This window comes from Rhipicephalus microplus, chromosome 1 (genome assembly GCF_043290135.1).
Source record: "Rhipicephalus microplus isolate Deutch F79 chromosome 1, USDA_Rmic, whole genome shotgun sequence".
Classification (NCBI taxonomy): domain Eukaryota; kingdom Metazoa; phylum Arthropoda; class Arachnida; order Ixodida; family Ixodidae; genus Rhipicephalus; species Rhipicephalus microplus.
Genome location: NC_134700.1, coordinates 27,772,289 through 27,791,162, shown reverse-complemented (window position 1 = coordinate 27,791,162; position 18,874 = coordinate 27,772,289). Strand labels below are relative to the sequence as shown.

At 42.7% G+C, this 18,874-nt stretch overlaps 1 protein-coding gene across 1 annotated transcript in view; it reads left to right on the top strand.

The window, feature by feature from the left end:
• LOC119178107 (FUN14 domain-containing protein 1-like) overlaps nucleotides 1–18,874 on the top strand; it is a 91,315-nt gene that overhangs the window by 14,179 nt on the left and 58,262 nt on the right. Inside the window, exon 2 of the mRNA XM_037429266.2 lies at nucleotides 4,378–4,397. Within this exon, the coding sequence (XP_037285163.1) occupies nucleotides 4,388–4,397 (10 nt within the window). The 5' untranslated portion in view covers nucleotides 4,378–4,387. The remainder of the gene's footprint in view (nucleotides 1–4,377; nucleotides 4,398–18,874) is intronic.

Sequence of the window (18,874 nt, the reverse complement as noted above, 5' to 3'; positions counted from 1 at the left end):
AGAAACCTCGACGATATCCAAGAACTTTTACACAAACATACACCTAAGGTGCTGTGCGTACAAGAGACACACCTGAAACCTAAACACACCAACTTTTTACGTCACTACGTTATCTTTCGGAAAGACCGGAATGATGCCATTGTGCCATCCGGTGGTGTTGCCATTATAGTCAATCAAGGGATTGCATGCACACACGTACCACTACAAACATCCCTTGAGGCGGTGGCTGTTCGAGCAGTTTTTTTAAATAAGCTCGTCACCATCTGCTCTCTCTGCATACCTCCACAACACCGTCTTGAAAAGCATGAATTCGAGTCCCTCATAGAGGAACTTCCAGAACCTTATATTCTCCTGGGAGATTTCAATGCACATAGCAATCTGTGGGGTGACTCTCGCTGCGATGCTCGAGGTCGCCTGATTGAACAGCTCCTTTTTTCTTCCGGTGCGTGCCTGCTGAATCGGAAAGACCCAACATATTACAACATCGCTAACCATACGTACTCGGGAATAGACGTCAGCATAATATCCCCATCACTCGTGCCTCTACTTAAATAGGAAGTCATTAATGATCCTTATGGTAGTGACCATTTTCCTATCGTTATCAGCACATCAATAACAAATACATGTCCTGCACAAGTTCCCAAATGGCTCACCGACAAAGCTGATTAGGAAAAGTTTCAAAAAATGACTTCATTATTTTGGACTGCCATGGCGGCATTGAGCATAGAAGATGCTGTATGCTACTTTACAGCTTTCTTGGTTGATGCAGCAACAAAATGTATTCCCCAAACATGTGGACCGTCAAGCAAACGACGAGTCCCATGGTGGAATAATGAATGCCGTGAAGCTCGAAAAAAACAAAATAAGGCATGGAGGTTGCTTAGAGACTTGCCCACAGCCGAGAATCTTGTAAACTTTAAGAACGTCAAGTCGCAAGCTAGGAGAACGCGTCGACAGGCGAGAAGAGAAAGGTGGCACAAATTTGTATTGGGCATTAACTCATACACAGATGAGTCGAGAGTCTGGAGCATGGTTGGTAAGGTGGCAGGACGAGGAGCACATTCGCTTTCTCTAGTGAACACACAAGGGGAGAGTTTGGAAGACCAGGCAAACACTCTCGGAGCGCACTTTGAACAGGTCTCCAGCTCAACACACTATAGTGAAGCGTTCCGACGATACAAAACCGCAATAGAAAAACAGAGATTAGAGCGCAAGCCCACAACACATGAGGAATACAACTAACCTTTCTGTTTGGCTGAACTGCAGGCCTCACTTGCCTGCTGCAATAAATCTGCCCCAGGCCCGGACCGTGTGGCATATGAAACGTTAAAACACCTGCCCACTGAAAACCAGAAAGCTCTCTCTCTGTATAATGTGATATGGTCTTTTGGTGAGCTACCCTCAGCCTGAAAGGAAGCTATCATTATCCCAATTCTAAAACAAGGCAAGGACCCGGCCTCAGTTTTCAGCTACAGGCCAATAGCATTAACCAGCTGTATTTGCAAAGTCTTTGAAAAAATGATTAACAGGCGTCTGATGCACTTCCTTGAAATTAGTGGCCTACTTGACCCATACCAGTGTGCGTTTCGAGAGGCTCGGTCTACCACTGACCACCTTGTCCGTATCGAAGCACAAAGTCGCGACGCTTTTGTTCATAAGCAATTTTTTCTTTCTGTGTTCCTCGATATGGAAAAGGCATATGACTCTACATGGCGCTTCGGCATATTGCGAGACCTGTCACATTTAGGTGTGCGGGGTAGAATGCTGACAGTTATCAAAAGCTACTTGTCCAACCGTACATTCTGTGTCCAATTTGGCACTGTCTTATCTCGAGTATTTGTCCAAGAAACAGGAGTGCCACAAGGAGGTGTATTGAGCTGCACACTTTTTATAGTTAAAATGAATTCCTTGCACCTGTCTCTCCCACGAAATATTTTTTACTGCATATATGTCGATGATGTGCAAATTGGTTACAAATCGTGCAACATCTCAATGTGCCAACGTCAAGTTCAACTAGGGTTGAACAAGGTATCTCAATGGGCAAACGTGAATGGTTTTATACTCAACGCGCAAAAGAGCACTTGTGTCTTGTTCAACCGAAAGAGGGGCCTCCATCCTGACCCCGTCATTGACCTGCATGGTCAACCTCTGTCAGTGAAGACCGAGCACAAGTTTCTTGGTCTCATATTACACACTAAGGTAACCTTCATCCCATACATCAAGTATTTAAGGGACAGGTGCTTAAAAACAATGAACATTTTGAAAGTGTTGTCACGCACTACATGGGGTAGTGACAGGAAATGTTTAATTAACCTATATAAAAGCCTCGTACGCACACGCCTAGATTACGGTGCTATAATCTATCAGTCGGCAACACCATCAGTCTTGAAAATTCTCGACCCTGTCCACCATCTAGGCATTCACCTCTCTACGGGTGCTTTCCGCACCAGCCCTGTGGAGAGTCTGTACGTGGATTCGAATGAATGGTCGCTCCACCTACAAAGATGTTCTCTGTCCTTTTTGTACTTTTTGAAGGTGAAGGCAGACAAGAAACACCCTTCCCATTTCACAATTATTGATTTATCTTGTTCTGGCTTGTTCGAGAACAGTCCTTCGTTTAGGCAGCCGTACGCGCTGCGTGTAAGGAGCCTGGTTGAAGAAACAGGTGTGCCTCTTCTTGAACACAGTTTGATGGCTCCTGCAACATATCTGCCACCGTGGCAGTGGCAGCTAATAGACTGTAATGTCTCTTTTGTTGATGTCACAAAGCACGCACCACTTGCACACATACATACATACTTCCTGGAACTACAACATAAATACACATGCCCTGAGTTCTTTACCGATGCTTCAAAGTCAAACACTTCTGTGTCATATGCAGCGGTAGGCCAATCCTTTTCCGAGGCCGGCATTCTTCATCCTAATGCAAGCATTTTCACAGGAGGAGCTTACGCAATACTGGCGGTCGTGAAACACATTAAACAGATAAAATTACAAAAGGCGGTAATATACACAGATTCCCTAAGTGTGGTCAAAGCCCTGAAAACTCCTAAAAAACACAAGAACCCCGTGCTGGTGTCACTTTACTCACTTCTGTGCACACTCCACACATCAAAACAGCATGTCGTTGTCTGCTGGGTTCCAGGGCACCGTGAAATACAAGGGAACGTTTTGGCCGACAATCTGGCTGCTTGCGCCAATGTCACTACTGCCAATGCATCAACACCAGTCCCTGCACTTGACTTAAAACCTTTTATAAAATGAAAGCTCAGGGGGTATTGGCAGAGCATGTGGGATAAACACACAGATAATAAACTCCATGCTATTAAGCCGCAACTAGGTTATTGGCCGCCACTATCAAAATCGCGACACACAGAAGTAATACTAACAAGGCTTAGAACAGGACAGACACATTCTACACATTCATTTCTTCTGTCTACCGGTGATCCACCGTATTGTGAGAGATGTGGAGAGCCTCTTACGGTTCTCCACATTCTCGTCCAGTGCAGCGAGCTAGATGCTCTAAGAAAAAGGCACTTTTTACTGCCCTACCGACAGCAGCTCCCTCTACACCTTGGGATGCTCATCGGTTGGGATCCGCTTTTTAAACTGCAAACACTTTTCACGTTTTTAAAAGATATGCAAAGCTTTCACTCGATATATCGAGGTCATCCGTAGCACGACCTCTATAGAGTGGTCGTGGCTGCGGTGACTACATCTTCGTGGTTTTATTATCATGACATTTTGCCATCCGCTATCACTACACATATGTCACACCACTGTCATGATTTTATTACTTTCATGTTTTAACCCTCGTTAGAGCGAGGAATTTTAAGGCCCCTTTACAGCCACGCACCATATCACTGTTCATATCTGTAGTCAATTGAAATGGCGCTCTTTGGCCATCAATTGGCCCTTGCGCCACTAAAAACTACTCATCATCGAGCTTTGCGCCAGCATGCCAGTGAGCTTGTGACTTCATGAGAAAAAAACAAAAAAAAAACAAGGAGCTATCTCGTAAGTCCTGGGGCTCATTTAGATAAGATTGTGGCGACTATTCTGTTTGTCCCATACTTTACACTTTGATTCGATATGTATGAAGAAAAAAAGAAATCTGCATTGGCTAAAAAGAAAGATCCATCATTTTTAAAGATACAAAATACAAAAGTCAATAGCCCAATCAAACCCATCTGTAAATTAGTCTTTAGGTGTGACAATAAAGTATGGCTTGCTTGTATAGTATGTATATTCGTATGTTTGTAACTTCTAGCATGTGGATGTGTTGGTATGCTTTTTAGCTAAAATATTCTCTTTTCTTTTGCGCATGTGGATGTGTTGGTATGCTTTTTAGCTAAAATATTCTCTTTTCTTTTGCAGACACTCAACAATGAAGCCAGGTAAGCAAATGACCCATGGACACCACTGGTGATAGTTGGGATCTGTTAAACATCAATGCTAAGTGAGCTATCTTCACTGCTGTGCCACTTATGTTTCCTTCACTGCATGGTTCTAGCTGCACTAACTGCTGCAACATGTCGTAAGCATGTTGGCAAGAATAATTTCTGGGCCTCCAAATATAGTGCCAAAATTCTGTTAGCTGTGTGCCCACTTTCAATTTTCAGCACAAAAGCATTCTCGCTTTCATTAAACCAGCCAAGTGAGTAGTGCATGGTAGCTCGAAATCTTGGAAGCTCATTCAGTGACTGCCTTGACGTACCATGCCAGCCCTGCCGGCTCTACTACAGTTCACACCTAAGAGTTGTGTTGTGATTAGGCACTTTTGGGCCATCATAGCGGGAATGTTTTGTTTGCATTTTCTAGCCTTCAATTGAACAACTACGGTTGTAAATATTGGTTGTCCATCATTTATGATACCTGCCAAGCACTTTCGGTCTTGTGTCCCTTTAAGTAAAATCATTCTTGGCATTAGCGGTTATGCGCTTCCTTTTCTTGTGCCTTTATGCCTTTAAAGTGGGGGGGGGGGGGATTTATGCGTGTTGCAAAAATATTGGACATCTCAACCCAAGTTCAAGAGCTGGACCTCCTGCTCATGGATGACGACGCCAAACCCACAAGGGCACCTTATGCGTGCATTTTTGTGTTCTTTCAACAGAGACATTTCATTCAGTGGTATTAGGTCATTTCATAGAAATTCCGATGTCATTGCCAGCAGCGGCATCTTAGGTTGTGAGTGAGAAAGCAGCCTTGGCTATTACAGAAAATTCGAGGTAGACGCCAATTAAAACGTGAGCTGAATAGCGAACTTTGGCTTCCCTTGCGGCACGGTTTTGGTCTCTACTGAAAAGTGAAGGAAAACTAGCAGCTGGGAAGGCGATACAAACACTGCTAGATGGCGTTATGATAGTCTACTCTATGATGGTCTACTTTGATGGTCTACTCTGCAGAATGGGTTTCGGAAACACAGGAGGTCGGAAGACAATCTGTTCTCACTGACGCAGAGCATCGAAATAGCAGAAAAGGAACTCAGGCCCCTGTGGCTAGCATTTTTAGATATTAAGGGAGCGTACGGTAGTGTAGTTCAAGAGGACTTGGGGTAATACTGGACACACTAGGTGTGGAAGATGGAGTCACTAATATTTTAACGGAAATCTATAAAAGTAACAAGGTAGTTATAAAGTGGGAAAAACAGGTATCCAAGCCCACAGAGGTAAAACAGGGGCTTAGGCAGGGGAGTCCTGTGTCACCCTTGTTATTCATGATGTACCTGCAAGGATTAGAGGCCAAATTAGAAAAAAGTGGACTTGGCTTCAACCTCTCTTTCGTCAAACAAGGAAAACTCATTGATCAGGCACTACCAGCATTAATTTACACAGTTGATATAGTGCTAATGGCCGACAACAAGGAAGATTTGCAGAGATTGATGGACATCTGCGGTAATGAGGGAAATAGATTAGATTTCAGATTCACTAAGGAAAAATCAGCAGTCATGATTTTTAATGATATTGAAGGTAGTGAGCTTAGAATACAGGAGGTCACACTAGAGATAACAGATAAATACAAATATCTGGGCGTATGGATAAGCAATGGGACCGAGTACCTAAGGGAACACGAAATATACGTGATGACTAAAGGTAACAGGAATGCAGCGGTGATGAAAAATAGGGCACTGCGGAATTACAATAGGCATGATGTTGTGAGAGGAATATGGAAAAGGGTCATGGTTCCGGGTCTGACGTTCGGCAATGCGGTCTTGTGCATGAGATCAGAAGTTCACACAAGATTAGAAATTAAGCAACGTGGAATAGGTAGGCTTGCTTTAGGAGCTCACGAGAATACACCAAATCAGGGAGTACAAGGTGATATGGGATGACATCATTTGAGAGCAGGGAAGCTAGCAGCAAGATAAAATTTCAGAAGCGATTGAGAGAAATGGGGGAGGAGCGTTGGGCTAGGAAGGTTTTCAGCTACTTGTACATGAAGAATGTTGATACAAAAAGGAGCAAGTGAACCAGGAAATTGACTGGTAATTACTTAGAAAACAGCAGGTGGCCAAACCAAAAAGAACTATCAGTTAAGAAGAAAGTGAAGGAAACGGTGACTGACATATAGAGAATTGGCATAATTAACAAGTCCGCACTAGAGATCTATCGAACTTTTAAGCAGGAAATTGCCAAGGAAAGGATCTATGATAATACCCAGGGTAGTTCTCTACTGTTTGAGGCCAGGACGGGAGTACAGCGAACGAAGACATATGGGGCCAAATACGAAGAGGTAGACACGGTATGCATTGCATGTGGAGAGGAGGAGGAAACTGCGAAACACTTGATATTGTTCTGTAAATGGCTTCATCCTATAGTTCAGGATAACGGCACAGAGTTTTTCAAAGCACAGGGGTTTAGTGACAGGGAGGGCAAAATGGACTTTAAGCGGGCAGAATTATTTCGAAGAAGGTTGTCTGATTGGTGGCTAAAGTCAAGGCATGAGTGAAAATTAAACGCTTCACGGCAAAGTACCAGTCCTAATCTTTACTATTTAAAGGAAAAAAAAAAGAGAACTAGTGGTTAGTTGCCTACTTATTATGGCTAGGTGGCGTTAGCCGCCGCCCGATCTGTACAGCCACATCCATCCATCCATCTTGGCGCCGCCTCCTCGAGAAACCGGCGAGCAAGATGTGCCGCTTTTTGTCGCCATTTATGAGACCGTGAGCATGCCACGCAGATGTTCCCTTACTAACATGTGGCGGGTGCATCGCTAGTTATCAATAATTAAGGGCACATGTAAACATGTGCTTTAATGCTTTGAAAAAAAAAAAAAAACGACATGTGTGTGGACTTTCGCTCAAGTGGGGCTGGTGACACGCTTGTGGTGGATTTTAGGCCGTGTGCTCAGATTTGGGTTCACGTTAAAGAACCCCAGGTGGTCACCATTTCCGGAGCCCTCCACTACGTTGTCTCTCATAATAATATAGGGGTTTTGGGACGGTAAACCCCACATATCAGCCATCGGTTACATGCCCCACATATTATTAGTTTGTCATTTTGAATTTCTTGAAAAGCTTCATATGTGAAGCATGCCGCCAAAATGATTGTTTTTCATATGTCTCAGGAAGATCGTTTTTGCCAGTTTGAAAAGTACTCCTGCGCGCATCACAGCATACTAAGCTTTGCACATTGAAATGCTCTACAACATTTGTCACCATTTCAGCATGGGTTTTGTAAAGGCCTATCTACCGTTACGCAACTCATTGAATTAATACATGAGCTGTCCTTGGCCATTGACCATCAAAAGCAGATCAACCTTATTTCACTAGACTTTTTAAAAGCATTCGACCGGATTTCGCATCAAAAGTTAATAATTCATATCTGACCGAGCGAACGCAATTCGTTTAAATAAACCAGCAAACATCGGAGCTATCAAAAGTTACATCAGGCGTACCGCAGGGCAGTGTCTTAGCCCTATTCTATTCCTTATATTTATTAACGATTTGCCCCAGTCCATCGGAGTAAACATCAAACTTTTTGCCAACGATTATATTATTTATAAAAAAATTAACTCTCCTTCGTACTATATTGCCCTTAGCAATGTCCTATTATCAGTATTAAATTGGTGCACGGAATGGCAGATAACCCTAAACGTAAAAAAATCAGCTTTGTTAAGACTATCGCGTAAATCAACGCTATCATATTTTGACTACACTATTGACAACACACCGCTAACATCTCTAAAAGAGCAGAAGTACCTAGGACTAGTGATTTCTAATGATCTTAGATGGGAGGCGCATGTTAACTGTGTTACATGTTCAGCCTTAAAAAGATTATTTTTTCTAAGTTGATGACTACGTTCCACACCACATCAAGCAAAACTCTTAGCCTATAAAACCTTAATTCGCCCATTATTAGAATATGCCAACTTAGTCTGGTTCCTGGCAACAAAGAAACTAATTAAAAAGCTAGAAGGGGTACAAGGGAAAGCAGTTGGATTTACCTATAATAAATACAGTTTGCTCGACTCACCCTCTGAACTGATCTCAAGAGCGGGGCTACCAACATTGCAAAATCACGCTAAACTCGCACGCCTAAAAATGCTTTTCCGACTTATTCATAGGCAGCTAAACATCAATAGCTCGAGATTCATATCTGCTTCAGAAACCAGACAGTCAAGCCATAAACATCCACTAACATTACAAGAATACAATTTCAGCACCAACTCTTCAAGTATTCCTTGTTCCCGCAGTCAATCGGAGAATGGAATAGATTGCCCGCTTGTCTGACTAATAGTAAAGATTTGAATACTTTTAAACTTTGCTTGAAAACCACATTTGTGACACTCATAGCTGAAATGATGTTTTTTTTCTATGCCTCTTTTCTAGTTTGTACAGTTCTTAATTGCTTTTTGAATATGTCAGTGTTATCAGTGGATTACGTAGTATAATATTTTCACGTATATTTGCCAGACATAGATTGTGCTCTTTAGCTCTTCATGTATCATTATAGAATATCTGTAGTCACGCATTTTCGCATGTAAGTGCAAGTGTATTGTGTATTTGGTTGTATACGTATTTCTTCTGCATTTTGTTTGCCCTCGTGCAATTTTGACTGGCAGTATGTAAAACATAAATAAAATAAATAAACCTATTTTTTTTTTGTAAAGAGCAACAAAAATATTTAACAATGAATAAAAATGTAGAAAGTGTGGAATTTTTGGTTGCTAGATGCTAAACAGTGCAATAAATGACACTATATATGCAAAAATATTCAAAACTAAAAAAATTCAGACTATACATTTCATAGATAAATCACCTAGGAACAGTGTAAAAAATAATGAATGTTGTACGAAATGTTCCTGTTCACATAGATGAAGAAAATCAGAACCGAGATGCTGCTCCATTGCTCGTGCCATGCGGTGAAGCATTGCATAGTTTTTCGTGAGACGCAAGTCTACTCATACTCTTTTTCTAAGCAAATTTTTGTCTTGTAATAAGAGTCTTGAGGTGTTCCAATATAGATGGATACCCGTGGTGTAAATAATTCCTCTATAAATGAAGTGTCCTATTAACTTCTCTATTTCATCTAGCGTGACCTCTTTTCATCAGCCACCTCACTCTGTATAGGTTGGCGTTCACATATATGCATCCAAGCACATATTTTTTTCATTTTTGCACATATTGTATTTAAAAAAAGAATAATATCGAGTGGAGTTCTAAAAGGTTTTGCACTCCTCCGTAGGCATGGCCAAGATGTGCTCCGGGAGCCTTCTTGTAGTTGGGAGAAGTTCTGCAGGCAGCGCCAGCACACTGCACCCCAGTGAAATGTGTACCACGCATGTAACTAGAGTAGCTATGAGATTGTGCACAAAGGTCAGAAGCTATACGCTGTTGTGGCGGAGGAGACTACTTGAGGATATATACAAAAGAAACCGATGAACAGATGCGGATGTCTCAGACTGACACAAGACATCATCGCCATAGAACTTAAAGCTGAGGTGCTGTCATCTTTGAAGTCTAACCTTGTCCTCACTCAATTCAGGTGGGGTAACAAGAGAGTTTTGACGAGCGCATAAGCTTTGCAGCGCTAGTGCACACTCATGCATGCGTGACGACAGCGTCATAGGAGCGACTAGTGACACTGGATGCAGCCCTGTGTCTGATATAACAATGCAAGCAAAACTAAAGTTTCTGGAAACTGTCATGGAGGGCCACTTTGAACACGCGGCAGACCTTTCCAAATAATTTTTGAGAAACAAATTTTCCCTCACTCCTTGAAACAGCTCTCTATTGCATATCGGCATATTATTATGGCAATTATTACTGTTTAACATTGTCAAACTGCGAAGCTGACACTCAAATTTGATATTCGGATTGCAAAGATTCTTTTCATACAGAACTTCTATGTTACTGTACCATAATTATGAGTTGCATTCACTTCTGTTAAGTTCGCCAGCCTAGTGCACTTTTCTAACAATACACGCACATTGGTTAATGCAAATGTCTTTTGAAAATCACTATGTTGCCGAAACAGGCAAATTCAAATTGATTCTGAAATTTAAGTGCCGGAACTAACTACTAGAAAGTCCTCGGTGCACGAGAAACAAATTGAACATGCCAAAATCGACGATCCAAAAGCGTCAATCACGGGTGATCGATTTGAATAGGCGTGGTAACGAAAGAGTTAAGCACGTAGGTAACTTTTCTTTTAAGGTGCAAGATAACCTTCATGATGAAACAAGCGCTAAAAATTACACACACTCGGAGAGGACACAGATGAGTGCTTACTAGCAACTGAAAATTTTTATTTCAAAGTGAGCACTAATATATGCATAACCCGCATGTACGCCATTTTGACCCCCCCCCCCCCCTTAATTATCAACATTGTGATATACCAAAAAAACCACTGCCATAATCGATGGCACACAACAATAAACAAACACATGTAAAGCCCCTCAAAAACTAAGAAAACGTAGAAAAAAATGCACTGGGTTATGTTACGTCTCAAAAAGCAAATTCCGCATCTGTTAGTAGAACAGGTGCTTGACTGACGCAACTGTCACCTCCTTTCCTAACTCTATACGCTTCCATTATTTCTCTCGTCCGCTCCTTGTGTCTGTCAATTATTCATGTGTCAGAAAATTTCGGTTGGCAGGTGCACTCCTTCCAGTGCAACGCTATGTGTGAGTAAGGGCCCCCCTTCAGTGAATTTTCATGCTCACGAAGGCGCACATTCAGGCCACGGCCCGTCTGAAAGCAGTTTCATATACATCTTTTTTGCACTCGGCGTACCTCCTGCCATGTTTTATGCTACATTTGTCCGATTCTCTCGTTCCTTTTTTTTTTTGGCTAGATTTTTTACTGCTGGGCAAATCTTCGATAATCTGTTTTCAGCTGAAAAAAACAACGTGCATGTCACACCTTAATGCAACTTTTTTCAACCGATGTGATATGTTGTGCAGATAGGTGATGACCACTGTCCGCTGTTTTTCACCCTCAACTTGTCTCACCTCTTCGCGTGTGCCGATCATTGTCTTTTTTACATCCCGACGATTCTTTTCACAGGCCAATAGGATACATCTCTGTGGAAACGCTCTCATTCATTGAGTGTACGCACGATTTCATGAAGGCGGCTTTGATGCATGAAGTTGCTATCCCATTCTTTACTATCTTCGAATGTGTCGAATGATAGCTCAGCAAAGGTTTTTCTGATCTAGGGTGATACATCCAACACGTGTGAAAAGAAGACAACTTAATTTTTAGGTCCCGAAACAATACATTGTTCCTTTCGCACCTCAAAGGTAAACTGTAGGCCGCACCCGTTTTTCCTAAAAATTTTCAAAACGTTCACTAATGTGCTCATACCCGGATGGTTTTTTACGAAAACAAGGTAGTCATCTACGAATCTGAACAGCTTCAGATCAATGCCATCTAGCTCCTTATCTACTGCTGTGTCGAGTGTGCTCAAAAAAACATTGCACAAGATCGGGGCGACTTAGAACCAATGCAAATCCCATTCTTCCGGATGTACAATTTGTCATTTCAGCCCACTAGCGTGGAAGTCAGGTACAATGCCAAAGTCGGCATAAAACCTTCTACGGACACACCACTGGCGTTACAAAAAGCCACTTCCTCATTTTTGTGCGTGATGCACTTTTACGCTTTGTAGTAACATACCATGCGGAACGAAATAGTACAGATTGACGACATCAATGCTGAAGGCATTGGAGACGCTTTCATAATCTTTCTTTAGGTAGTCCACGACTTCCATGGAGTTGGAAACCAAAAACAGGTCATACAACCGGAGCGCATTGAAATGTTTTTGTGAACAATCGGACACAAGGCCTAGCCAGGTACCCCTTTCTGAGACAATGGTTCGGAACAGAAGGTTTTTGTGTGTTTTCACCGTAAAAAACGCTTCGAGCAACAAACCCCTTTCGTCCTTTACCGCTGACAACCTGCTCAGGTTTAAGTCAGCTAGCTACCTAACGGCCCGACGTTTTACAAGGCTGACCTTCTCATCAACTGTCCGAAAATTCTTATCTTTAGCGGCCTGGGCGTTCTCCAAATATAGGTTCTCCGGCAAAATCACAAAGTAACCCTCCTTATCCGCCAAAGGAAATTTTCAGACACGAATAATTAGCATTGCGGAGGCCAAAGCTGACAAAAAAAAATTCTAATAAGTCAAAGGACGTGATAATCTCGGTCTTCGGGACATCTCCTGGGTTCACAGGAATTTCTTTGTAGGCCTTTATTACATAAACACTTCACAAAGTAACCCTCCTTATCCACCAAAGGAAATTTTCAGACACGAATAATTAGCATTGCGGAGGCCAAAGCTGACAAAAAAAAATTCTAATAAGTCGAAGGACGTGATAATCTCGGTCTTCAGGACATCTCCTGGGTTCACAGGAATTTCTTTGTCGACCTTTATTACATAAACACTTGAGAATACGATGCTGCTGTGCAAGTGGTGGGCAAAATCCTGTATATGATGACCGGGTATCTGTCTTGGATGGTTCAGGCTTTGAGAGTGCGATAATCTCCACAGGGGTGCCAGCCATCAGTCTTCTTCTGCACCAAATGAAGTGGTGAGGAGTAAGGCACCTCTGAACGGCTAGGAGTACCCTTGTAGAGCATCACTTGTAGCACTGTTGGGCGATTCGAAGGCGGTCTGGAACTATGCGACGTGCACAGCAAGAGACCGGGGGGCCTGGAGTAGTGTGGATGTAATGCACAGCTGGTTAGCGTACCTTCTGGGAATGCCTGCTTGTTCGTGTCGGGTCAGGAAATTCTGCTAAGATGGCTTGATATGGCAAGTAATCTTCAATGGCGAAAGCTTTAAAGGGGCCCTGTGACACCTTTTATGACCTCGTAGTTTTACATGTTTTTCTGGCTGGTTGCATACACTGAAAGCTTAAGAAATAATTGCCGCAGGAACGGCAAGGATAGGGGCACGCAGCGCAAAGTTATTCAGCGTAGGGATATCAAAATACAATGAAATAAATGCTTACCCTCAACTCAATTTTTGCGGGCTCACCTGACCGTGTTTCCCCCATCCTGTGACGTCTGAAGGTTGCCCAATAAAGTGAACTAAAAACTTCACCACACAGGAAGATTGCACGACATATTGCCCGTCCAACGTATTGTGGACGCCGTTGCAATGGCGTTCTCAATATGCTTTTACATAATGTTTTGTAGCAATACTGATCTTTCTTTTCGGGATGGGGTCTATAGTGCATCTCTTGTCTTCGAACTACTTATTGCTTTTAGCTGGTGACATTGGGGAAAATCCTCATCCTCCTATTTGTTTTTCTCTTTCGGAAGCAACCTTCAATATTTTGCAAGCCTTGCAAGTTCTCCAGTCAGGTCAAGCTGCGCTTTTAACCGAGATGAAGTCTTTCCATACCAAACTGGCGCAAAATTACAATACACTCGGTGTTATCACTGAAAGATTTGAAAAATTGAAACAGACTGCTCATCCCTCCTTTTTCTTAAAAATGACATTAAAGAAGTACAGGTATTTGCATCGCAGAACTCGCGTGAAATCGCCACTTTTACCACTAGAGTAGATAATTCTGAAGATCGCACCTGCACGTCCAATCTTGTATTCTTTGGCCTAAGGGCAGTGCTAATGAAATGTGGGCCCAGTCGAAACAATCAGCAGTTGACATATGCAATGAAAGCCTTGGTGTACCGGTAACACCAAAAGACATTGAAAGGGCTCACAGATTAGGGCGTTTCAACCCTGCTATGACCAGACCTGTTATCGTACTCTCATGTGTCAAAAACCTCAGAGGGTCACAATACAGCATCAGCAAAGATTTCTCACTGGGCACGCGCCTCGCACGAAAAAATTGGCTGAGTTTGCATTAGCGAAAAATTACCCGATAAAACTTGCAAAAAGCTTGTCATGGATGGTGTCACGTATGTGTACGACAAAAACACGGATAGCGTAATCCCACAGACGTCATAGCCAGCCTCGAGTTCAGAGTTCAACTTGCGATCTGCTGCGTTGTGAGCACATTTCGGCATTATGGAGGCCATGCATTTTTTTACATTCTCCTGCTAGCACTCTTTTCGTTCAAATCATTTACACCAATATAGGAAGTCTCATTATGAAACAAGACCAAATACCTATAATAGAAACTACCGAATGTGATTTTGTCGTGTTAACCCAAACTCGGTTGAATGAGTCAATTTCTGATTTCGAGTTGACAATCTATTTCCCTGTTGTTGTTGTCTGTTGTTGCGACCGAATTGGTAGGTGGGGCGGTAGTGTGCTCATAGCCACTTGCAGCATATTCTTATGCATTATTATAGAAATCCACAGTAGTTTGGAAGTACTGTTTGTATCCTGCAAGGCACTTTATCCCCCCGCCATTATCAATGTGTGTTACTGCCCACCTGATGCAGATCGGTCATGTGTTTCTGAATATCATGATGTTTCGAACTCTCTATTTTGGCTCTTATCCCATCGTTCCAATTATGCTCCTTGGAGATTTGAACTTTCCAGGAATAACTTGGTCTGATCTGTCTTTAACTTTGTCCAGATTTAAGGTGGAAAGCAAGTTTGTAAGTTCCTGTTTAACATCTGGACTTTCACAACTTCTTCCCTCTCTACAAAAGGAACTGATCACTCATCAAGTATTCTCGACCTGTTACTAACGTCGCACCCAGTAACAGTTTTATCCATAAGCAACTTGGCTGGTATAAGTAACCACAGTATACTAAATGCCACACTATAGTTTGACATGCCAAGATTAAAAAGTGTAAAGAAAACCCTAACACTTTATGAAAAAGGCAACTACATACCATTAACGAGGAACTTGTAGCTTTTTTTAGTTTGTTTTGTGAAGACTTTTGACAATGCCCAGTCGAAACAAACAGGTGTTTTTTCAGAAACAAAGTACATGAACCCATTCGTACTTGCATCGCCACTATAATGGTAACAGAGTGAACACAGACACCATGGTTTAGAATAGCACTAAAGTGTCTAAGAAAAAAAAAAAGGCATTACTGGTCTGCCATATTTAGTAACGCAGTGTATGCTTCGAAAAAGTACCGTGCCGCTGAAAGACTGTTCGGTTCACTTGCCGTGAAATTCAAACGCAACTTCTTTGCTCAAATGCAACCCTAGGAAATTCTGGAAATTGTTAACCCAATCACTGTGTGACGAACATAAACAACCCATCTCATCACATGACACTGCACGCGTGGCACGCGTATCATTGAACGCCATTTTCAGCTCAGTTTTCACCAATGAACCTGATTGCGAATGGCCTTGCTTTTCTCGGATCGAAGATTCTGTTATGCAGGATATCGCCTTTGAGGCTGTTAGTATGGCTGCCTTGATCAACAGCCTAAAGTTCACATCATCAGCTTGCATAATCGGCATCAACACCAAAATACTAAAAAGTACAAGGCAAATAATCAGTGTACCGTAATTACTCGAATCTAATGCGCATCTTTTTTTCTGGCTCATGCGTGTTAAAATCGAGTGCTAAAAAAAAAAAATGAATACGGTCATTCTATTGTTATCGGCATTTCCAAAATGGCCGCCCCCTACGTGCGTCGGCATGGCGCGACGGCCATTTCTGCCTATGTGTTTCCCATGTGCGGCACTTCGTACGTGTGCTGAGGAGTTTGTCATCTTGTAGTGCATTAGCATCGACGGCATGGAAGGGCCGACTCCAAAAACTCGAGTGCAGCACGATGCCGCTTTTAAAAGAAAGGTCGTCGCGTGTGCAGAAACGGACGGAAATTGGGCCGCATCGCGGTCGTTCGGAGTTCCCGAAACGTGCGTGTGGGACTGGCGGAAACAAAAGCAGAAGATTGTCGACATCAAAGTTTCACGCAAAGGCTTCAGTGGACCACAGCAAGGTCGATTTCCACAAATTAAAGAGCTGCTCGGCGAGTATGTGCTTGAGCAGCGAGGGGCACAGCGGCCCGTGACGACAAAACTGCTCCAAGTGTGGGCTATGCAATTAGCCTTAAAAAAAGGTCTAATGCGGAGCCAGGTTAAAGCGAGCAGGTGCAGGCTAACTAACTTTATGAAGAGGAAAGGCTTTTCCCTCCGAAGGGGAACGGGCGTATGTGAAAAGTTTTGCGGAAGAGTACGATGAAAAGCTTCACAGTTTTCAGAGGTTCGTCTTAAACTTGCAGCACAACAACGGCTACCTGCTTGGGCGAATCGGGAATGCCGATCAGACGCCTCTTTTCTTCGACATGCCTGGCACCACAACCGTTAAGAAGAAGGGGGCGAAGCAAGTTCGCGTGCCGACATCGATCCACGGTAAAACTACAGCGACGGCAATGCTCTGTTACACGTCAGATGGGCACAAGCTTCGCCCGTACCTCATATTTAAATGGAAGACACTCCCGAAAGGAGTCGTTTTTTCGAGTGGCGTCATCGCGCCGGCCAGCGAGAAAAATTGGTGCGCGTTGCAATCGATGTCTTGCGTTTTTTTTTTCTCGTCGTGGAGATCGGGTGCGCGTTACAATCGAGGGCGCGGTAGAATCGAGTAAATACGGTAATTCTTTCTTGTATATTTCAGTAATCACTTTCCACTAGTACTCTTCCACAAAAATGGAAGGTTTGAAAGGTCGTCCCAGTGCCCAAAAAAGGTAATCCAGCGTCACCGAAAAACTATCGTCCCATCTCACTAATGAGTTTATGTTCGAAATTAATAGAGCACATTCTTCTATCACTTATCGTGAAATTTCTTAGCTCTGTCAATTTCTTTCATCCCAGTCAGCATGGCTTCCAGAAGGGCCTTTCCTGTGACACTTAAGGGTGGAGGGGGGACGTGGGTTCTAAAATTTTTTTTATTTTTTCCTCAATCTTAACCAAACTTCACTACCTAATCTAGTTTTTCATGCTGATTTCAAATCTCTAAATTGTTTCTTAATATTTCAAGTGGTTTACAAAATATGAAGGTTTGAATCTTAATTGTGTACTTCTTATGGGACTTCTTGGGAATTTATTCCTGCTAAATCCAAAAAGTGAATGCATAATCCCAATGCTGGAGACTGGCTGTAGGGGGTGATGCTATTTTTATCCATTTGAAGGCATTTTATAAGCAAGAAAACGGACGAACACTTATGGTCACTATATTACAATAAATTTCTCTCACTAAAGTCTTCAATGGTAATTTTTGAAATGATGCTAGAGAAATAGAAATAGCATCACCCCCTAGATCATGTCAAGACAAATAAAATGATACCAACTTTGTCGCATTCACTCAAGTTTAACATAGAAAAAAACCCCATAAGGTCGAGTGCAATGTGCAAAAACATCGAACTGAGAAAAACCCATTTGAAGTTTCTAGCAACTTTAACTTTTGCTAAAGTGAAGCTACAGCGATATTAATGACATGATTCTGTAACTTTATACTATAGGATAAATGGCCATGCTAAATTTCACTGTACCCACCCAGAATACTGCTCACAGCTTGTTCTTGAGCTATAAAATAGTCATTGACTCAGCATGAGAACTATTATTTTTTTACTTTGTGGTCGTTCCAGTGCCTTGCAAGTGAAAGGACCCCCCAAAAATCATGTAATAATGTTGTCCTTGGATAGACAATAGGTTTACACAATGTTTAGGTCTAAAACCAAGAATATTTATTTTTGCAAAAATTCTCACTATTTGCCATCATGACTGTTTACAGCAGACCAGGGCTGTAAGCAGAGTCCCCTGCTGACTTGGGACGCTTTGAAAGTCTTTCCTTTATTGTACTGCTGTCGAGATGCTCTCTTCGTGATTTTCGCAGCCTGCCCTTGTCCTTCTCAAGGCTGCGACGCACCAAGTTATTGCCAGCGCTGTAGCCCAGCTTCTCGGCAATTTCCACGTTGCTCTTGGTTGTGCCTTGGTTGAAGCGGCTGATGGCTTCGGCAACTGCCCTTTCAATGCTCCGCAAGGATGCATGCTGAGTTTTGGGGGCCTGCTGCCAAATCATAGCGTGCAGGCTCTCACTTGGGTTCTGGGTGATTCTATCGCTGCACCTTTCCAAGAGGGCATTGTCGCTCAGCCGCCTAAACACAGGCTTCAATGCCTTAGTTACGAAATCAGGCAGGCTGTCCTTGTGTGGTGGCGGCTTCTCATTTTTCCCAAAAGCTCTCTGAAATTCGCACCAGGATTCAGGGCCTTCAGGGCAAAGGTCATGCATGCTTTGGTGCCTCGTCAGTTGAAGACATGTGGTTCAAAGTTGCTAGAACAGCCTTCTGCATACCTGGAACATCGTTCCTGTGGCTTCTCAATGCGTAGCCATAGTATGAGGTGATCTTTATCTTTTGTTGTGCAAGCCGGCCCTTTCCACCAAGTGAGCCACCTTGAGCTTTTTTTTTTTCTCTACAAGGGTACGTAAGGCAGCTCCCATACGCTTGTGTACATGATTTATGCAGTCCTTTTTGGCCATTTTTATGAAG